This window comes from Octopus sinensis, linkage group LG2 (genome assembly GCF_006345805.1).
Source record: "Octopus sinensis linkage group LG2, ASM634580v1, whole genome shotgun sequence".
Classification (NCBI taxonomy): Eukaryota; Metazoa; Mollusca; class Cephalopoda; order Octopoda; family Octopodidae; genus Octopus; species Octopus sinensis.
The window spans coordinates 134406369-134429788 of record NC_042998.1 but is presented as its reverse complement, the minus strand read 5'-3'; the positions used below and the strand labels follow the sequence as shown (position 1 = coordinate 134429788).

General features: G+C 37.2%; 2 protein-coding genes across 5 annotated transcripts in view; one reads left to right on the top strand and one right to left on the bottom strand.

The window, feature by feature from the left end:
• Nucleotides 1-23420, bottom strand: part of LOC115232657 (3-oxoacyl-[acyl-carrier-protein] reductase FabG-like) — a 54594-nt gene that overhangs the window by 21941 nt on the left and 9233 nt on the right. Inside the window, exon 2 of one of the 2 annotated variants that reach the window (XM_029802673.2) lies at nt 21613-21668. In XM_029802673.2, the coding sequence (XP_029658533.1) occupies nt 21613-21619 (7 nt within the window). In that variant the 5' untranslated portion in view covers nt 21620-21668. Of the gene's footprint in view, nt 1-16409; nt 16691-21612; nt 21669-23420 lie in introns of those variants that run through there. The other variant, XM_036499462.1, reaches the window with a different exon arrangement.
• On the top strand, nt 1862-17542 carry LOC115232656 (BTB/POZ domain-containing protein At1g30440-like). Of its 3 annotated transcripts, none has more exons than XM_036499436.1 (4): nt 1862-2640; nt 2787-4096; nt 14304-14570; nt 17067-17542. In XM_036499436.1, exons 2-4 carry the CDS (start codon nt 2860-2862, stop codon nt 17369-17371), a joined length of 1809 nt encoding a protein of 602 aa, XP_036355329.1. In that variant the 5' UTR covers nt 1862-2640; nt 2787-2859; the 3' UTR covers nt 17372-17542. The 3 variants fall into 3 exon arrangements, with proteins under 3 accessions (XP_036355329.1, XP_036355339.1, XP_029658532.1); XM_036499446.1 differs by having other exon boundaries at nt 1862-2645; nt 2784-4096; XM_029802672.2 differs by lacking the exon at nt 1862-2640 and having other exon boundaries at nt 2705-4096.

The window sequence follows — 23420 nt, the reverse complement described above, 5'->3', positions numbered from 1 at the left end:
TTTTAGAAGATCAAGAATCCGTTGAAGATGACCCACGATCAGGAATGTCATCAACTTCAAGAAATGACGAAAATGTGGAACGAATCAGAAACCTCGTGCAATCTGACCGTTTGTTAACCGTCAGATTGATTAGCGAGAAGCTGAATTTGAACCACACGACCTTTCATTAAGTTTTTGACCAATTTCTGTGCTTTCGATCACAGAGTTGTCCTTCAGCCCCCGTATTCGCCTTACGTGAGTATGCGTGACTTCTTTCTCTTCCATGATTGAAAATTCATCTCAAAGACCATATTTTTGGCACGTTGGAAAAAAAAAGCTGAGACCGACTAACTTAAGGCCATTTCGATTCCTGAGCTCTAGCATTGCTGTGGAGAGAGGGATCAACATTTTGAGTGCTGTGTGGCTTTCAGAGGGAACTATTTTGAAGGAAACAAAGTTGATTTGTAGTTTAATTGTAAATAAAAGGGCTTCCTAAAAAAGTCTCTTTACTTTATTTACAAACCTGCTATGCACGCACACACACACACACACACAGAGTAAAATATTGCACGGAAAGACGATGAAGGAACATGCAGAAAACAGAAAAAACACACAAAGTACGTGAACTCGTTCATACCTCATCAGTTATTGACCAAAAATCACAGTTTCGACACCTAGATACCTTATCGATAACATTGTTCAATTTGGTGGCGTCAGCAGGAAAACGCTGCTGAGGGGGTATGAATGAGCGAACATGAAGGAGAGAATGAGACAAGTTCAAATTCTGCCGTGGTCGACTTTTCATCCTTTCGGGGTCGATAAATCAAGTACCAGTTTCGTACTGGGGTTGATTTAATTAACTGGCCCTCTCCCCAAAAATTTCGGGATTTGTGCCTAGAGTAGAAAAGAATGAGACAAGTACAAAATAAGATATCTATCTATCTATCTATCTATCTATCTATCTATCTATCTATCTATCTATCTATCTATCTATCTATCTATCTATCTACCTGTATGTATGAATGTATGTATGTACGCATGAATATTTTTGCTTGGTCGTTTGTTTTTGTTGTTGTTTGTTTGTGTGCGTGTGTATGCGCGCGCGCACGTGTGTGTGTGTGCATGTGCGTGCGTTTGTAGATACACACATGGACATTATGAATACCTATTGTTTGTCTGAATTATGAATCGCACCGAAGAGAATTCCAGATCTCTGATTGGAAAGCAAAAGAGAAACGGTTACAGGGTGGATCGGTTATAGAAACACGAGTAGCAGGGTTGGTTATAGCGGTAGTGGTGGAAGTGGGGAAATATAGCTTCACGGCAGATCTGCCTACTTTGTTAAGTCATTGATTAACATTGGTCAACACTGCAATCATCGTCAACCACGCAACACCACTCCCTTCCTTAGCAACCGGTTCTCTGCGCGTAAAGAGAGAGAGAGAGAGAGAGAGAGAGAGAGAGAGAGAGAGAGAGAGCGGTAGGGGGGGTCAGAGTATCAGAGTGTAAGTATATATGTATTGTATGAGAGTATATGTATGTACGTATGTATGTATATATAACGTACATCTATCTATATATATATATATATATATATATATATATATATATATATATATATGTATGTATAAATTATACACACGCGCATATACGTACATAAAAATGTATGTGTATATATAGCTATTTATACATATGTGTGTGCGCACGCGCGACTGAATGTATACATACAAAAACATGCACGTGCACGCACGCAGACACTCACACACACATACACACACACACACACACACACATACAAAATAATACATGTGTGTGCTTGTGTGCGCGTAATATAAGAGAAAAAGGAGAAAGAGATAAATAAATGCTGAGAAAGGCAGACTCTTGTCGCAAAACCAGACGACACTTTAGAATACTGAATCACTAAATCAATCAATCAATATATTAATCAATCAGCAGTCTTATAACTTTAGAATAAGCAACAACAACAAAAAAAAACTAATAATAAATATCGAAGAGAATTTTTCATGAGTGGAAAATATTTTGTTTCAATGACAGCAAAAACAAAAACAAAAACAAAAACAAATAGCATGAGCAACAGAAGAGAATTGCATTCTGGGATTGACCTGTTCATTCAGCGAGTGATATAGTGTTTCTAACTCATTACGTACGTTCACTGATACGTACGTGCAGGAAATCGTTTCTTCGGTGTAACATTTTAGACACAAATTTAAGTTTTTCAAAGAAACATATTCACACAAACCCACACACATATACAGTCATACACAGCACACACTTTTTTTGTTTATTCTCACACGTACATGCACACACAGTTGTTTGTAAACACACACATATACATATATTTTTACAAGAGCAACATAAGCGTGTGTAAACACACATTTGTGCAGTAGTATATATATACATGTGTGTGCATAATTTATAGGCATGTGTACATGTAAATATAATTATAAATTCGCATATAAAGACTATGAATCATACTACAAATGATTGCTGTATAGATGCATGAATATTATTTACCTTCAATTCAAGTTAATACACTTTTGTTGTCAGTAAATACAAAACAGTCATAGCGAAACTTAGTAAGAGGAAGACAAAGCAAGGAATATAACCATTTTGTGCATACATACATACATACATACATACATACATACTACATACATACATACATACATACTAAATACATACATACATACATACATACATACATACATACATACATACATACATACATACATACATACATACATACATACATACATACATACATACATACATACATACATACTTACATACATACATACAAACGAACAAATATACATTTATTAATATTTCACGAGTCAGTCTCTTCATCCCGAACGAAACATGAGTTACGCCAAATTCCGGGAAAATGGAGAGTTCTCAGATATTACCATCTGGGTTGGTAACACAGAATTTAAACTTCACAGATTTCCTTTGCTAACCAAGTCCGATTACATTTGCAAGCGTGTGAGAGAATTGTCTGAAGGAATTATTGGAAACGTTCTAAGTTTAGAACTGAAAGACTTCCCGGGTGGTTCAGATGTATTTGGTCTTATTGCAGATTTTTGTTATGGAATCAATATAAGTTTGATCGTCGATAATGTGGTTGAACTTCGACTGGCAGCAGCTTACTTGGAGATGATGGGTACAGATAATTTAATCGAAATGACTGAAAAATTTATTGAAAATATGGTAATGTCTTCAAAGATTAGTCGGTCTGCTGACACTATCATTAAGCTTTTGCAGAACTGTTGCAACGTCAGGGAAATGGCCGAAGAAATAGGTTTGGTTGATAAATGCACGGATGCACTGGCGAGATGTTGGTCTACACCTCCGACAAGGTTCAGCAACCCCAATCGGAAGAAACTGATCGATGTATATGACAGTGGCGTTGTTGAACAGTTGTATGAATTACCCATAGCTTGGATAATTAAAGTTATAGCATGTGCCAAAGAGAAAGGGGTCCAAAAAAACTGCTTGTCTGAGCTGATACTGTCACTGATGCGCCTTGGAATGGAGAACAGCTTTGTTGAAAAGGGAGATTTCGAGAATTTGAAGAAAAATGACGATCAATCAGGAAAACCACACATAGTTCGTGACTGCGATTTAATTAGAGACACTAAATATGTTAATTCCGAAGAAAACGAACCTGGACGTATCAAGCGTAGTACTATTGTGATGGCTACCATGTTGGAAGAACTACCCCCAGAAACATTTGAAAATGATTTCTTTTCTGTAGATAATATTCTAACAATTTTGCCTGAAATAATTTCCTGTGAACCCCAGCAAAGACAAGCAGTTTTGAAAAAAGTGATTAGTCCACTTTTTAATCGGTTATCCTCAGGCGAAATATCCCTCATAAATCCAGATGTAATGTATGGAATTGTTACAAGTTCCTTTGCAGCAGATCCGTCGATGGTGAATGAACTTTGCAAAATTATCAATGTTTATGTGATCGAAAGATCACAAAGGAATAGTCTGAAGAAAGAAACATTTAAGATGTTGCTCACTTCCATTCCGCTTGTTCATCAACCCAACTCCGATAAGATTCTAGAGGTCTTGGAATGTCTGATCGATTCAGGTAAGATTACAGTTTTTAACAAAATTAAGGCATCAAAAAAAAAAACTGCTATTCCTGGTCATTTAGACTTCGAGAAATAATAGAAACTAGTCATTTAACTTTGTGGACGTTGCATGATGTTGACGTATGCCATTATTGTAGCAGTAAATTCTTTACGAGTTGAGTCAGTTTTGGCTCCTTGAAAAAATCGTTTCAGTTTGAATAGATATGAATGTTATAATACCGAATCCTATTTTCTCTTCATCTATATTTAAGTTTATATCTTCTCTAAGAAAACATTCTTTTACAGGGGTACTCTTTATTTCTTCCCAACGAAACTTTTCAGAAATAGCTGATCAAAAAAGCATGTAATCAACCCTTCTTTGGCGGCACAGTCGATTACATCGATTTTATCTGGTCCCAACCCCATTACTTGAATAAGACCTTATCCTATTGAGTTCATAATGATTATTGCAAACTCAGAATGTAAAAAATCATCAGTTACTACATATTGTTAGGCAATTTGTCCGACGTTCTACCAATTTTGCTTTTCACTGACCTCGCTAATAATTATGTTTTCGAAATGGTAGCCAAACCTCCCTCAAATATACACCTTGCTATCTTAAAGAAAGGACACGTGGAACAATCTATTCTTGGGTTTCCTGGACAGGAAAAAGACGAGATGGTCATGGGTAGAATATATTTGATCATAAGTTACTCGCTTAGGACTGATGCGCGGTGAAATAAAAATAGCATGCAACTACTACTACTACTACTACTACTACTACTACTACTACTATAATTAATAATAATAATAATAATAATAATAATAATAATAATAATAATAATAATGATAATAATAATAATAATAATAATAATAATAATAATAATAATAATAATAATAATAAACGTATCCGTCAAGACCTACCAAAAACTGAGCAAATATAAAGATCTTGAAATAGAAATCAGCAAAATGTGGAACCTAAAGACTAAAACAATACCTGTTGTCATAGGTGCTCTGGAAATGATAGCGAAAGGGGCTGATTGCTACCTAACTCAGATACCAGGAAACCCCAAAATGGCAGAAATTCAAAAGATAGTGCTCATGGGAACTGCTCATATCCTACGCAAAATACTCTCTATGTAACCTCAAGGTTTAAAACAGACAATTTTTTAAAAATTTATTTATTAGACATTCACTAGTACAACGCCCCCAAAAAGCCCAAATATATGGCACACTAGGCATAACAACAACGTGAACTTCCAACCTGTTGTCTCTTGAGGTCTCTGGGTGAGACTTGGAGCCAACTTGTACAAACATAAAGCAAAAGTCAAACATATAATAATAATATATAATAATAATAATAATAATAATGATAATGATAATGATAATGATAATAATAATAATAATAACAATAATTAATAATAATAATAATAATAAATAATAATAATAATAATAATATTAATAATAATAATAATAATAATAATATAATAATAATAATAATAATATTAATAATAATAATAATAATAATAATAATAATAATAATAATATAATAATAATAATAATAATATAATAATAATAATAATAATAATATAATAATAATAATAATTAATAATAATAATAATAATAATAATAATATAATAATAATAATGATAATGATAATAATAATAATAATAATAATAAATAATAATAATAATAATAATAATTAATAATAATAATAATAATAATAACAATAATAATAATAACAATAACAATAACAATAACAACAACAACAACAACAACAACAATAATAATAATAATAATAACAATAATAATAATAACAATAACAATAACAATAACAATAACAATAACAATAACAATAATAATTATTATTATTTCTGATAGAGGTACAAGGCCTAACATTTGTGAGAGGAGGTTAGTCGATTACATCGACTGCGGTATTTGACTGGTATTTTACTTTATCGACCTGCAAATGATGAAAGGCAAAGTTAACTTAGACGTGAGTTGAACTCAGCACATAAAAGAGCGGGGACAAACATCACAAAGCAAATTTTCGTCCGACGCTTAAACAATTCCGCAAATTAATCACCCAGGGGTTAATCGATACCATCGATTCCAGTACTTGGCTGTTATTTTATTTTATCAACCCATGATGATGAACTCTGAGTGTAAAGAATCGGAAGTAATGCTGCAAGGAATTTAAACTGGATGGAAAGCTACAAGGAATCTATTCCAACGCTCTAACGATTTTGACGGTTCGCCACTTGTAACAGTTTTTAATTTAGGCACAAGACCAGCAATTTTGAAAGGAGGGATTAGTTGATTAAATTGACTCTAGTACTTGACTGGAACTTTTATTTTATAGACTCCGGAGGGAGGAAAGTCAAGGTTGACTCTGACACGATTAGAACTCAGTGCATAAAGGTTTGGCTGAAATTCCCCGAGGCATACTGTCTGACGCTCTAATAATGCTTGCCAGCTAGCCGCCTTTATGATCATAGCTTCAAATTTAACCTCAATGCCAACAGTTTTGAGTGATAGATGTTTCAATTAGGGTTAGGGCTAGGGGTTATCTAATTGACTATACCCTCTCGCTAAAGTTGTGCCAATGTTAGAAACAATTATGGGTTTGAGAACTTGCTCAAAGGGTGTTTATTGAGATTAAGATTACTGGCACCTGAGGACTGGCAGAGTCATTAAAACGTCGGTCAAAACGTTTTGCACTATTTGCTCTGAGTTCAAGTTCCATCAAAGTTAGCTTTGCATAGGGTAGGTCAAATATTGGGATCGAATTAATCGGCAAACCCTTTCTCCAAATTCCGGGCTCTGTGCCTTTGTTAAAAGCAATTACTTGAAGATGAGAGACAAAGTAGACCTCGGTGGGATTCAAAGTCGAACAAGAAAATGCGTAGCAAAATATCGCAATGTATTCAATCTATTGCTCCACCGATTCTACCTATGATTTTTAACTTTAGTATTAAGCCACAAAGTTGAATGGGAGGACTGTAGTCAATTAATCGATCGCGGTGCGAGTGTCATTTAAGTCTGAAAAAAAAACCCCCATTAAAAGATGTAGTAATCATACACCTATGCACTGAATAAGTTTGGGACTGACATTGTCTTTAATCACACCCATGTTGACAAAATATATTAGTGATTTTAAACTGTTATGATATCAATAGTATAACGTCAGAGAAAGAGAGAGAGAGAGAGAGCCTTGAATTATTAAACGTCTTGGATTAGCAGAAATGTTAGATTGTTGAAGTTAAAATCCAGCTAATAGCAACTTCTTTCATTCTTTCGAGATCGATAAAATAAATTACTAGTCAAATACTGAGTTGATTTAATGATTTAATCAATTATACTATAATACCATCAAACTAAAAGCCTTGTGTCAATGCTAGAAATCAATATTATAGCTGAAGAGGATGTGAAGAAACGACAGAAAGGGTAGATCGTTATGTTTTTATATTTATTTTATCGATAAGAAAAATACACACAAAACGAAAATAAAGTCAAGAACTTGATGCTTAATGCGATGCCATTTGGACAAGGAAATATCAGAACCGATTTTCTCCGAAGTGAATCATGTGGAGGATGCTTTGCCAAAATGCATAACGCAAACTGATATAATGTAAAATTGCTACATTTTTTCGCTTACTTGTCTACAGTATTGTTTATCTACGAGGGGCGTTCAATAAGTAATGCCCCTGACCCACTTCCCATAGCAGTAGAGCAACGAAACTTGGTACAGTTATTAGTCTTTTTCTACATAGGAACCACCCAGAGTTACGCATTTCTCCCATTGCTTGATGCAGCTCTGGAGACCGTTTTTGTAGAAGACCCCAGCTTGGTCCTCCAACCTGAACGTGACTTCAGAAATCAAGGCTGCATCATCTGGGAAACGCTTTCCTTTCAAAAATAACTTCATGACTGGGAAGAGGTGAAAATCAGAGGGTGCAAGGTCAGGAAAGTAGGGGGATGGGGGAGGAGTTCATAGCCATACGCCTGTGCTTCTGATCTGGCGACAAGCGAGTTGTGGACCGGAGCGTTGTCTTGCAGGAGGAGGATGCCTTTGCTGATCTTGCCCCGCCTCTTGATTTTGATAACTTCTCTTAATTTCCTCAAAAGTGAAGCATAATAGGCTCCTGCAATTGTGGTACCCTTTGCCAGGAAATCTGTCATCACTACTCCGTCCTGGTCCCAGAAGACTGTGAGCATGACCTTGCCAGCGGAGGGCTGCACCCTTGCCTTCTTTGGAGGGGGTGAGTCACGGTGCTTCCACTGCATTGACTGGTCTTTGGTCTCTGGATCATCGTAATGGACCCAGGTTTCATCCTGTGTAATCAGTCTTTTGAAAAATTTTGACTCATCTTCTTGGCACATCTCCAAATTCACCCTCGAGCACTCAACGCGTTCTTGCTTCCGGAAAGGCGTGAGCAACCTGGGAATCCATCTGGCAGACACCTTTTGAATATGCAAATGGTCATGAATGATAGTTTCTACAGACCCGGTACTAATCTTGACCTAATGGGCTATTTGGCGAATAATTATGCGTCGATCTTCCAAAATGGCAGCCTCAACTTGACGGACAGATGCCTCATCAATGGCAGAAGGGGCGACCAGATCTGGGAGCTGTTTCCACAGAGTTCCGACCATGTTTGAATTCACGATGCCAGCGTTTTACAAGGTCATATGATGGGGCATCATCACCATAAGTTACTTTCATTTCATCAAAAGTCTCCCGTGGTGTGCGTCCTTTCAAATACAAAAACCGGATCACTGCTCGACACTCAACAGGCTCCATTTCACACTTGACTCGGTTCAAACACCTGTAAATCAGAAACCACAATTAGTTCAGAGCTGTAATTTGCCACTTACTATAGAGATATAAATGATTGCACATGCAAAATTTCAGCTAGATCAAACAACTGCAAGTGGATCAGAGGCATTACTTATTGAACGTCCCTCGTACATAGTGATTTTTTTCATAACAACTTCGGCAAACACAGGTAAGTGTATCCTTCGCTAAGACCGAAACAGGTCTCAAGTTACTTTCGTACTTGCCAAAAATGGTAATGAAATATTAGTTTTTAGTATTAGTAATGCCATTTCTTCATCGTCTGAGTATTTCCAGTTAAATTTTGTTAGTGATGCAAGTTACGAATTAATCTGACACAACGTTGCCATGTCACTAAAACTCAGAAGTTAGATCTTTTTTTTTTGCTATGTTCACAATAACTGATTTCTTTCGTTCATTTGCAAGGTTCTGTGATATGTTAAAAATTATGATGAGGAATATAATGGTGTGTGGTAAAGAGCATGCTTCTCAACCACATGATTCTTGAGTCAGTTCTACTACGTGGCACCTTGGACAAATGTCTTCTACTATAGCTTCGGGCCGACCAAAGCCTTGTGAGTGGATTAGATAGACGGAAACTGAAAGAAGCCTGTCGTATATATATATATATATATATATATATATAAGTTTCTGTTCAAATACATCCATGAAAGACACTGGAACACCACTACTTTTCTTTTCTCCTAAATAAAAGATTTTGAGCATATGTCAGTAATCATTGCGTACCAGTGACTGTGAGGCGTGCTGCAAGCTTGGGGGTATTAATTTAAACCCTACTTCCCATTAAAAACGATGGTAATGTATAGAGTAAGAATATTTAATGTCAATGTAACAGGCTTAACATTTTGTATTGATTAGAGCGTAATAGATGAGGGTTAGTGATGTATCTACAGGCAGGCATTAAATCCTTTCCATAAAAAGCAACAATAAAGTACAGAAGAAAATATTTATGTTGGGTAACTAGGTGATTAGGTTTAATGTGTTGTATAGATTAGAGCCCCAAAGTTAGGCCATAGTGTAGTATCTATAGATAAAGGAATTCAGGGATTAGTAATGTTTACATATGTTACACAGGACACTCATATTTGTCACATACATACAGACAATTTATCAAAGTCACTTCAAGTAGGCAAATGCTGTCAACAGGTGGACAGAGGGTGATTGAAATTACTAATATTTTGAAATAAATAAGTAAAAACGAAGATTTATTTAACACCCACCATGATGATGTTGTATAGAATACGTATTACAACGAAGGCCAAAGATCTATAGAATAATTGAATTAGCAGTTTCTAGTCTCGTTATTGTATGCGGTTGCTCTGCTTACGATATTCTAGGTTATGGAGACACTTTTATTTCAGCCATGCCTTAATTTCTAAACGTGAAAAAGTTAGAATTCTCTTCGTCACTCGACCTGAGTGTCTGTACATATTGATCATATCTGATCTTAAAAGTATATCCCGTAAGTCGTGTATAAATTCTATCGATGCCGTAGGCATTTGATAATGCTATTATGCAGAACCTGTATTACAACAGAAAAGAAATTCCTCGCAGAAAAATTTAAATGGGAAATGAAAAAAATACATTTCTGTCTACAGCACGAGACCGTTACGGACAAGTGCATTTTAAGTCCAAAGATACAATAGTCGTTAGAAAGCTTTGACGCCTTAATCAGCGAGTTATAGGATATTTATACAAAGCTGGCGACGTTGCTTCTATATCTTCAGTCAAGAATGACAAAAAACAAATAAGATTCTCTGATTAGACTTTCTTATATCATACTTTCATGCCCATAGCTAATATCCACTGTTAATATTAATTTCACTTAAACAAAATACAATAGCCTAGGAATTGACAAGTAATTCCAATGTATAAAAAAAACTTGGTGGGGCTCAATGACTTCAAGGTGTTTTTTAAAAGTTCGAGGTTAGCCATTTTGGATCTAAAGATGGATTCGATAGCTAGGTCAGTAATTGGGTCTCCAAGGGAACACCTCACTGATGAAGGAGGAATCGCGATTGAGGGGAGGGAGTCAACAAATAGTTTAGTAGTCTGCTCATGCAAAGCTGGGTGGTTGAGGAGCCAGAGCTTGCAGTTGGAGCTGTTAACGCTAAGACCTCTATGACCAAGTTCCTCGATCATCGTCCTAGCAGTTGTAAGCACCTTGTCAGGAAGGCCTCCCAAACAAACATCATTGAGGTGCCAGACATTTAGATCTAGGTCGGTTCCCATCTTGGTAACATCATCAATAGCCAATGCGAATAGGGCAGGACCAAGTGGATCACCCTGTTGGACTCCAGAGGCAGATGGGATGAGGTGGTCACTAAACGAGAAGAAGGAGGGCTCCTGATAGGCTTGCCAAACGAAATGATAAAATGGTGGGGAATTCTCCCTTACTGCGTGGAGAGTGATGGAGTTAAAAGCATTCTTAAGGTTAAGTTTGAGGATGACCTTTGGGGACTCAGAGGCCAAGTTGGTGAAAGCCCTGGTGGAATGAGTGACAACCTCACAATCTAGCTTAGTACCTATTCCTAGCTGCACAGGGGAAAATTCCTCGGTCAGGCAGTTTGAAACTGAGGACAGGCACACTCTTGTTGTGAGCCGTCGCAGAGAACAACCAACTGCTTTGGGGCGGAGGTCACCGTTGGGCTTGGTGAGACCAAATAGTTTGGCCCCAAAGAACAGGGGACGAATGTAAGCAAGAACACTCTCGGACGAGAACAAGTTTATGAACTGTGTTAGGTTCTCCAAGAGTTCGAGTCCAGCATCACCAGCTGACAAGGAGATACCATCCTTGAGATGCTGAGGTCGTAAGCCATCGATCCCAGCGCCAGAACCTACTGGAAAAGAGGCAATTGCTTTCTTGACATTGTCAGGGGTGAAGATGGGTTGTAGAAAACTTAATGGGTAGGGCCAGTGTAGACAATCACCTGGAGTGGACGGAGGATGTTTCTCCTTCAGTTGGTTGAGGGAGTCTGTGGTATACGCGACGAGAGAGGACAGAGAGGAAAGAGAGGAAAGAAGGCGAACAGCCCCATTTAATGTCAAATGCGCTGAATTTGGGCGTCAACAGCCTTCTTTAAGTTACGTTGTTGACCATTGTTCGGGGTTGACCTGAGATGAACAGTTGTTGAGGTAGATTCGAACAACTCGAATTGCTGTTTCAGGGAAGAAGTGAGGGATCCACTATTCCCATTCGTTACGTGGAGGGAGTCCAAAGGGAACAGGAACATATTTTTCCAAGGGTCTTATAATAGAACTTTAACAAGTGATATACGTATCTCAATCTGAGATACAGAAACACTTAGTTTTCAATATAGATCCGATATGGATTGTGACTAAATATTTGAGCCTCTAATCTGAAGCTAAGTATCAAAACAGAATCTCCCCTTGTGTCACCCCGTCATTAATTAGAAACAACTCACTGCGATAACGATATTATAAACAAACTTTTCAACCTTTAGCTACTATAATCACTTAAATCATCTGAGCTCTGAATTTAGAGGATTTTAAGAATTAAGCCATGTTTGTTTTTATGCAATAATATCCCTAATCAGCTTTGCAATTGTAAATTTATTTAGCTTGACACTTCGGACACGAGGCAGGGATTTTTACTGATAACTTTTCTACTTGTTGAAGCAATCGATATGTCAACGTATGCACTTGTGATAATATTTACAATGTTGTTGGGAATTGAGTGAGGTGTGGATTTTTTCCTAGCTTTTAAATAAACTGTTTATTCGATCTTTCTAACACATTATTTAAAATAAACCTTTCGATCTTTCTAACACATATACACCCAACAATTACTTTTGAATGGGTGTAAGCTGAGATTTTTTCTTGTAAAGAGAATGTTAGTCAATGGAATAAATCCAAACACATCATATATTTATTAACTTACAGAGACAAATTTAGTTGAGTTGAGATTTTGAACCTAAAAGAAGGAGTTGAGTCAAATGCCATAAAAGACCAGGTCGGTGGAGTTCTTAGACTTTAAAAGGATGTGTGTTCTTTCAGTTTTACAAAGCCTGTACTTCCTTGACCCATTAATGTGTGGCGTAGATCTCTCACCGATGTTCCACTCGATGCTGTGTGGTGGGTATTTTTGGCCTTCAATATACCGATGTAGCTAGCTAGCCTAGTGTCTGTCTTCTTGCCTACGTGTCAGAAAAAAGACTGATGGTCGGCGTATCTTTTTCTTTTCCACATTGTCCGATACATTTTTCCTTTCAGTTTCTTATTTGGCAGAAAAGAGCTGACCTCGGTTTCGTATACAATTGAACTAACCATGCAAGCCTGAATAGTTTTTTTCAGGAGGAGAAATGAAGAATTGCAATATGTCTATAACACAGAACCTGTCTACATGACAGATTAGTTGAACAAGACCAGGATATAAGTTCCATTCAAAATATTTCATATTACCAATATCTAAGCCTCATATTTAACGATTTCAAATCCTACCGCGGTCAACTGTGTTTTCATTCAATAGTATCTGGTGAGAAAATACAAACTAATAAGGATCTTCCCTATTTCCTCATCCCTAAATTTCATAGTCATCATTTTAGCGAAGGAAGTCGCTAATGAAGATATCACCACTTTAACGACTGCACTGCGTCATTAATTCAATGGCTGTATTATCCCTCTGCTGCAGTAAGTGAACAACTTCGTATCCAATGTTTTATTCAGATGCGTAATAAACGAATTCGTACTGTGAGTACACAATGTTCAATCAGGTTATCTGGGATTGACGTTAAAGATTCTGAATATCTTGCCATATTCTACGATGACAGTGAAAAAATTGGAGGAATTCAAACTACAAAAATTACTTCCAGACAGGCACTAGGTGAAGAATACCATAGGGAGTTGCTGATGAGAGAATATCGAATCATTATGCTTGGCTCTCTCTCTCTCTCTCTGATGTTGACCTCGCCGCGTCTTAGAGAAGAAGCGATTCAATTGGAATACGCTCTTAAGAAGTAGACGATATTGCTCCGAACATCCTCCTGTGTGAGGTTTAGCAGTTATGGCTTGTATAGCAAAAGGGGAACTAAACACTGTTGCTTGGAACGCTCTAGAACATTCGACAGGGAAGATAACTGCAGTTGAATCCCAGCTAATATTTTGCGAGCGAAACGAACCTGTTTCACATAGCATTGCCTACATCATCATCACCATCATCATCATCTTCTTCTTCTTCTTCTTCTTCCTCCTCCTCCTCCTCCTTCCCTTTTGCGTCTTTCTTCTTCCTCCTTTTCCCCCCTTAATCATTCTTCTCCTTATTTCTCTTTATATTCTCCAAAGTCTTCTTCAGACTTCCCTTCCCCTCACCGTTACCTTTCTTCTCACTTTCTCTCTTCTCTTTCCAGAACAAGGGATGCCTAAAGAGGAACGCACGTCGCTTATCAAATCAGTGGACTGGAGTGCCTTCAGTGAAGAAGCATTAGAAAAATCTTTGGACAAAAGCATCATTCCCTCAAAATACATTGCTAGAGCTGCAGTTAACCTATGTAAAAGACTTCGGCAGACTTTTGAACACCTTGAGAAAAGCAGAAAGGCTGAAAACGACAGAGTTCTGGTAACCAGCGCAAATGGTTCGTTTATTGCCGGGGATTATTTAAGGGTCCAGTCATCAGGTAAGTAAAATGTGTACGTATGAAGGTTAAAGTGTGTAATGTATACGAGAACGGGAGAGAGAGAGAGAGAGAGAGAGACACAGACACAGTCACAGACAAACACACAGAAGAAGAGAGAGAAAAAGGACGGGAGAGAGAAAGAAAAGGAAAGAGAAATGTCAAGAAAGGAAGAAAAGAGTTAGTAGGAACAGGGAAACCCAAATTAAGTTGATACATGAGGAAATACTGCAACTATTCTAGCAGAAATGATCGGTGAGCATCGCAGACGACACGAAGAATCTAAAAGCTATTCTCTTGACATTTACAGTCCACAGATATTCTCTCTCCATCTCATCAAGCGTTTTAGTATGTATTTATGTAAACTTCATTTCCTTCTGGGAATGCGACTTTTGACTCGAGTCATGTCGAAGAGATCCATATTTATTTTTTAGAAGCTTGGCACTATGAATCGAAAAATAAAGGAGCTTCTTGGCAGTCTTTTGGCCAGGTCGAAATAATAGCCAGATTTCTTCCAAATCTTTTAAGTGGGTGAAATTGTTTTGCTAATTTTTAAAAATTTGAAATTTGGATAAACACTTCAATGGCGCACCCCCACCCGATTATTCGTCCTCATGGAGCAAGGTAAGTGGTCGTCCCCACTTTTTTCTCAACGTAGCCCGTCGCTGATGCAAAGAGTTAGTTCCATGTGGCCTGGAACCGGCTTGGAATTCAAATCACTAGTTTAATGATCAGTAGATATAGATGTTGATAGCCGTCAGTGAAACTAAGAAGTAATGAAAGAGAACAATAGATTGGAGGAGGAGAGAATGTAGACCGTTTAGAAGAGGCTGTTAGAAAAAGCGTCGCAATCGATGTGCTTGTTACTGAATTATCACTCGATCATTTCATTAACATGAAACATGAAAGCTGCGTTATTGGAGTAAAGATACATGTTCTTAGATACATGAGGGCGAAAACCGTTTGATAAATCCGGCAGACTCTACCCATATGGGAAAAAATTCAGTCTTTCACAGACAACAATGGATGTCAGACAGGTGAGTGTAGTTTTAGTGACACTTCGCGACTGTTTTAGGGAAGCGATTGAACGAAGAAGGTGAACTTAGTGCCTACCTTGATGGTTGTCACGAGTTGGAGTATTGAGAAAAGTCGATATCAGCCACTAGAATTCGTGATGTGTGATACCTAATATCTCAGCAGATGTCCATTGCAACTGGCCGCGATCGAGGTGAATTCCCCAAAAATATAGAGCGGTGAGTGGTAGAGCTACCGAGGAAGGACGTCAACAAGAAAGACATCGTTGAAGATTTTTAATCTATCACTCGGCTGAATGCAAAGTTAAATATTTTATCCGTCATCGACACCACTCATAACAGTGATTCCTGCGGATCCATTCCATTTGTAACTCAAGCTACACATTAGTAGAGAAGGTTGGTGATAGATCTGTCTTGTGTAGGGTTGTGATAAATTAAGGTCATTCTAAAGCTTTCGACTGGGTCACCATTACACTTGTAGGTCCAGGATAAATTCTATAGGCACGTCCGGAGTGATGAAATCTTTCTACATGCACTCGTTATGTGTCTGAGCATTGTTGAGTTGTGGAGTTATGTCGGATAACTGTTGTCACGTGTCATCCATCATCAAGATCGCTTTACCATCTTTTGTGATGAGTACAAGGAAGGAAATGTTGTTTCCTCTCTAATATCTATAGTGAAAATGCTTGTGTGAAGGACAAAACCGAGAGGTCTGACGACAAGAGCCTTCGTCTCCAGTCAAGTTCTCATCAACGTTTTCGAGTACCACAAAGAGAAATGTGAAGTTGGTGTAAAGGGTCGTCCTTACTTACTAAAATGTTGAGAGGGTAGCAAGTGAAACCTAGATGATTGGGGCTTCTGCTCTCAGTAGGCTGGAGTCTACGACTGAGAAAAAGAGAGAATTTGCCCTTGGAAGTCAGAGTAATCCTGAATCTGTAAAATTTCATGGTTGGTCATAGATATATGCTTCTCTAGTGGAGTTTTTCCTTTTCATGTGCATGCTTATATTATTTTCTCATGCCTGTTTTTTTTTTCAAACTGGTTGTAACCCCATCATAGAAATTTGTGCTCAATCCTTGTAATTCCCGCTCATCGATCTCGTGGCGAAACTACTACTACTACTACTACTACTACTACTACTACTACTACTACTACTACTACTACTACTACTACTACTACTACTACTACTACTAGTTCGTGTTCGCATCTACTGTTACTGCACTTACCACTCCTTACATTAAATTTTTTAGCATGGAAACCAATAATCATTAATCATTTCAACACTTGGAAGATGAAAAAACAAAATGTAGGTCGAACAATCAATCCTGCAGTAATTTTATATTCTAGTTTTCACCACCTGTACGTCGTCATATTGTCGGTTGCAGATCAAAATTATTCTTAGAAATAACGTTGAACATAGAAATAGTCATGCGTTTTAAATCTTAAATTTAATATAATTTTCCAGATCGAACACGTGAAGAAGAACTTCAAGCTGAAGCAAATGATTCAGAAGAAGAACTTTCGAATGTCAATCACATGAATACAAATCTAATTTTGAGTACTGATCCCTTGGAAACAACCGGATCTCATGTTTTGCCCAGCAACTACACGTTTCGAGCTCTTAATTTCGACGAGTCCAGCTTAGATGAGGATTTCAGTGTCAAATATGATGATCTGAATATCAGGGACCTTGACCACAGACTGAAGATACAAGCTCCAACCTCAAACTATAGTTTCAAACCATACAACTATTATGTTAAACCGTACTGATTAATAATGTCCTCTGTTTGAAAATGTTCGACACATATTCGATTTTTGAATAAATACGCGCTATAATTAAAATGAAAAGATTATTTCTGTATCACCAACGTCAAGGTTAAATTCGTAGATATTTGCAGTAATTTCTTACAGTAAATAATAAAAGAAAACATATTGAAATAACGTGTGTAGTATTCTTTCAATCTAAGAAATTTATTACGTTGATTTGTTTACTTATTCTTCATACATTCTTCAAATTCCGCCGAAGACGACTTTGTCTTTCATCCTTTCGGAGTCGATTAAATAAGTACCAGTTACGCACTGGGGTCGATGTAATCGAATATCCCCCTCCTCCACAATTTCAGGCCTTGTGCCTACAGTAGAAAGGATTCTTAATACGTTCTAATAGACTGAAACGCAAATACGCTAGTTGCTGCTGTGTACGTCAAAGGAGAACAACTTTTCACTTTGACGACGGCAGTATGTTCATAAAACACGTGGCTTATTCGTAAAAGGGATTCTGGGACACCTAGAACTGATAGGACAGAGCGCAAAGTATCTTGTTTGCCACATATACCAGACCTCATCATCACTAAGGATTTCTCCGGACGAATACTCCTCTTCATAGAGTAGCAAAAACTAGCCTTTCTACTCAGAACCAGAAAACAGTTTAGTCCTCAACAACTACGAACACTCAGTTAATATGCAGTTTAGGGATTTAAAAAAAAATGGAGGTAAATTGACTGGGAGCGACGACGGTTGCATCCCATAATTTCATTAAGAGAACATAAAGAGAACTTATGAAATCCCTTACTTATATTATCAGAAGTCGTTCATTAGGTGGCGTCCACAGGTAACTACATGTGAAGTGCTTCCACGTGATAGCTTCTGAAATTGCAGCCGAGGTACACAAAGGTACTATATCAACAACGAACACTACTGTAAAGGCAATTCGGTGGCTTGTATGTCAACGCATGATGGCCAATATAGTTACATCTCAGCAATGCAGTAATCCTGCACGACTGCGGAGCTGTAAAGAAAGAATCGACGGGAAGCAGTGGCGTTGTTCTTATCGATTCATGTTATATACATTGATAATATTACATAAATTTCGTTTTTGGATTTGGTTTGCAAGATTCTTTATATGAGTTCGTGTGTTGAAGCATATTCAGTTGTGTCTGGGGAGAGTCATTTTCTTTTTGTGCCTTATAATGTAACACACTCACCGGTAAGGTTGCAAGACGCAACGAAAATTTTAGAAAAATAAGAAATAAGTGGAAATTTTACCGGTGGGTGTGTTACATTATAAGGCACAAAAAGAAAATGACCCTCCCCAGACACAGCAGAAGTTACATAAATTATCTATATTAAAAGTATCGGATTTCCCTGTTGTCATTTCCGGTTAATTTCCGTTCATTTTTAGTTTAAGCTCTTAAACTTGGTGAACGCAATTGAAACACAATAGCATGTATATGAAAAGATTTTCTCTTAGATAAAATCCATAGCATTATGCCTTTCAATTGTGTACATATATTTAGTGTAAATATATATACATTCTAAGATGGTGTTTTAAATTTAAAGCTGTTTCAGATGTATCCATTAATTTGCTTTCAAAGCTCGGTAAGCTTTCTGCTATACCAGTGAATGTATTATTCACTGTTTCCTACGCATCGAAGAATGAATTTCGTATTAGCAAGTGACAAACAGTTGCACGGGATTGATGAGACCCAATTAGGGCGAAACACGTCACTCGTCCTCATGAGTCACAGTTCCAACGTTGTTCGCTTCACTCCGATATCTATATTGTGTTTTCAATACAATATGTTTATGAAAGGATTTTTTTCTTTGACAAAACCACGGCATCCTGCCTTTGAACGGTGTGTCTAATACATTTAGTACGATACGCAGGTTGTGAATTTGGTTTAAAGTTATTTCAAATGCGTTCACCGAATATGTATATAAACGTACATGCATACATAGATGTGCGGCGCCCGCGCCCGTGCACACACACACACACACGACGTATGTGTGTGGTGTGCTGGCCTCTTGAGACCGACGGATGCCAGCTACTGTTCTAAATTTAAATCGCATGACAAATAACCATTATTTTGAATACCAGATGTATTCCTGCATATTCAAAAGGAAAAACTGCGAGAAGGACTCGTATTATACCCCGAATTCTATTTGGTTGGACTCCGTAGTTGGGTAGGTCTCAGTGTACTAATAGTAAGCAAGCCAAAACAGGGGAGTTTGTTCGTTAAATAAATTTTTAACTATATATTTAGTAATAATCACTAGTAACTAGATATTTTACGAAGTAACTCTCCTGCTTTGTTTCGCTATCTATCTATCTATCTATCTATCTATCTATCTATCTATCTATCTATCTATCTATCTATCTATCTATCTATCTATCTATCTATATATATATATATATATATATATATATATAATATATATATATATATATATATATGTATATATATGTAAAAACGAATGTGTGCGCGCGGTTGCGCGTGTGTGTGTGTGTGGTGTGTGTGTGTGTGTGTGTGTGCATTAGGATAGGAAGACATATGAGTGAATTTTTTTCCTGACTTATGGACTCTTAGACGACTTACGCAAACACACACACACACATGTATAAATAGATAGATAGATAGATAGATAGATAGATAGATAGATAGATAGATAGATAGATAGATAGATAGATAGATAGATATTGGATTTATGGAACAACACCAGGCTTGAAAAATTGAAAGTCTATTGGGAAAAATACACCTAACTACCGTATTAAATGGACAAATAAATATTTAGTCTTTGCAGAGAACATGTTTTCAGTACTTAACTCCAAAAAGAATTTATAATTTAAACTTACAAGGTAAAACTACTATTACAAAAGAAACTACTCCCAAATACTTTATGAGTTATCCCCCTTCCCTAATTATAAAATCCAAGCAAATGTATTCTTTTTTTATCGACTACTAGCAGTATCGCCCGGCGTTTGTAAGGTAAATAACTATATAAGCATTTTTAGAGAGTTACTTCCCTTATATAAACCGAGCAAAAAATACATTAAGAATGCGGAAAAATGATGGTAAATTTTTTTTTTTAATCGTAGACTCATTGTAGACGCGCGCTAATACCCAGAAGGGCTCGATATAAATCACGACTATAAGATACCCGCTTTTGGTTAAACTGCACCGCAAAATGTGGGAGTAGTTTGGAATCTAAATCGAAGTAGACAGACTCTCACACAACTTCACTTTTATATATAAAGATTTTCTACTTGTGAGATTACAGGTTTTAGTCAGACAGAATGTTGCTATGTAACACTCCTGCCTAGTTTCTTAAAGCAGTGGGTTACTTTTCTGACGAACGCAAAGCCGGGTGCTAATGAAAGGAAGTTTTACACAGTACACGCGCACACACGTGGGCTGCACAAAAAAAAAAATGCAGAAGTGGACATAACTTTTACTAAAATTAACGTTGGTTGTTCAAATAGTGCATGATGGGAGAGTAACTCTTCCTCTATGGTAAATCGCCTTTTTATTCTTCTTTATTGCAGGAAAATAATGGGTTCCAAGCAGAAGTAACTTGCTGTTATCGAATTGTTAACGAAAAAGGGTTGCAGGCTGTCCGAAAGCCACAAACAACTACAAGTTGTTAACGGAGATAACTCCATTGTCATGAACAACGTGCAGAGATGCTTGAAGAGATCCAAAGAAAGAAAGAAAAAAAAACCTTGTATACAAACCACGCAGTGAGAAACCATTAATTGCGACCACTAACAAAACCCGCTAGAGTTTGGACGAAATGATTTGCGCGAACAGATGAGTTTGTGAAATCGCGGTGCAATTGGAATGTTTGGCAGAAACGTTAGCACGCCGAGCGAAATGCTTTGCGGTATTTCGTCCGCCGCTGCGTTCTGAGTTCAAATTCCGCCGAGGTCGACTTTGCTTTTCATCCTTTCGAGGTCGATAAATTAAGTACCAGTTACGCACTGGGGTCGATGTAATCGACTTAATCCATTTGTCTGCCCTTGTTTGTCACCTCTGTGTTGAGCCCCTTGTGGGTAGTAAAGAAATATATATATAACCGGAAATGGTGGAATACTTTAGATATCGGAGAGTGTGTGCAAAGAGGGCTCCTCAGCAGTTGACACTCGACTTGAAGAAGCACACGCACATATATACATACCTATATGTGTGTGAACGCATGTGCAAGTGCTTGAAATGGAATAAATTTCGACTTACTTGTCATTTTTTTCAACAAAAGATCGGAAATACAACTCTATGTTTGCAATGGGCACCTAAAAACAGAAAGCATATTTATTTAATGATAATGAATTACCTATACAGGCATTATCTATTCGCACGCGCGCGCGCATACACACACACATAAAGTCTATTTCTACTGGCCTGTTTCTCTGTTAATCTGGAGCATCCTTTCATTTAGACGATTCATCAGACAAAATAAACTCGATGAGAGCAGATTAGTTCGCGTAAAATTAGATAGACAGACGCATACGCTCGGTTTAACGATTGCCTTGCCTGCCGACAGAAGTTTATGATTAACTGGCCATTTACAGCACAGAAAAGGACGAAGTAAACTAACGTTTCGGGTGAAAACCTTTAACAAAGTAGACTAAGAAGGGAATAAGCAAGAAGAGAAACTAAACCTGTTTAAAACACTTGTGTACCTTTCTACTACATGTTATCATATTAAACCGTTAATCCCAACACATTGTTTTCTCACCCCCACCCACCCATTTTACTCTCTCGTCCCTTTCTTCCCGAGAGTCAAACAAATACACCTGTTTGTTGTTCCCTCACCTGTCTGTCTTTTGTTTTCTGCACATTTGAACCTCATGTATGTATGTATGTATGTATGTATGTATGTATGTATGTATGTATGTATGTGTGTGTGTGTGTGGTGTGTGTGTGTGTGTATTTGTGTGTGTGTATAGTTATGGCATATTCTGTTAAGAACGTAGTAGAGTACAGTATAAAGCTCGGCCACCTTTATATTTCAGGCTACTAAATTCTAGCCACGACAGACAGAGAGGATGATCTTGAAGCAGAGAATCATATCGCCTGAGGAAACACTAAATTTCATAATGCAGAGAACAGTTGCATAATCAAGTACCTGCACGCCTGAAGAACTACATTGCATAGAAATAATTGTAGTGATTAAAAAAATAATGTCCAACCGTACTCCCTCTTGTTGACTCCAAAATTTTTCAATTATCTATTCACACACGACAGAAGCCCAAACGCAAACACGGAAGTACATGTAATACTACTACTGGATAGAAAAGGGTGAAATATGAAGGTGGATGAGCTTTATACTGTACTCTACTGTGCTCGTAACAGAATATACTATTACTATATACATATATATGTGTGTGTGGAGAGAGAGACATACATTCATGCATACTAAACATGCGGACAGGCACGCATATGTATTTATAGAAATGCAATCTGACACACACATACACATATGGATAGGGGGAAGGAGAGTGGGAGAGAGTTCGCCGAATTATTATCATTATTTAATTGTGTTGTATCTTGAAAATGCATATTTTGCGCAGTGGCAATATCTTGGTATTTTCTCAGCATGCTTGTTAACCAAGTTTTCGTTACTTAACAGAATGCACAAGGCTTCATCAAGGCACAAGTCACATACGCCCGATAGTGTATTATATTGGCGTGCATTTTTTATTATTGACCATTCTATTCCGTATTTAATTTTACTTCTTTTAATCTCCATATTAGGTCCACTAGTGATGTTGCATGTCACTTGCTTATCTTTCGGAATGATGAGATATGGTTGCGATAACGAACTTTAAATTGGTTTTTTGGAGGCTCCTATATATGTGTATTTATGTTATGGTGTTGTGATTGTGCATTTGTATACGTTGTTTTTTTTGCATGCATTGGTTCCTGAGTGGACATGCAGATTTCTTGTGACAGCTCCAATAAGTTGCACTGTTATAATTTTTGCAGTTATTTTTTCAATTATATATATATCATTAATTAAATATATTCTGTTAGAGTACTCT

Coding starts and splice junctions, on each gene's coding strand:
- LOC115232656 (XM_036499436.1), top strand. CDS start 2,860: ATGAGTTACGCCAAATTCCGGGAAAATGGAGAGTTCTCAGATATTACC. Junction 4,097..14,303: donor GGAATGTCTGATCGATTCAG/GTAAGATTACAG, acceptor TTCTCTTTCCAG/AACAAGGGATGCCTAAAGAG. Junction 14,571..17,066: donor TTTAAGGGTCCAGTCATCAG/GTAAGTAAAATG, acceptor ATAATTTTCCAG/ATCGAACACGTGAAGAAGAA.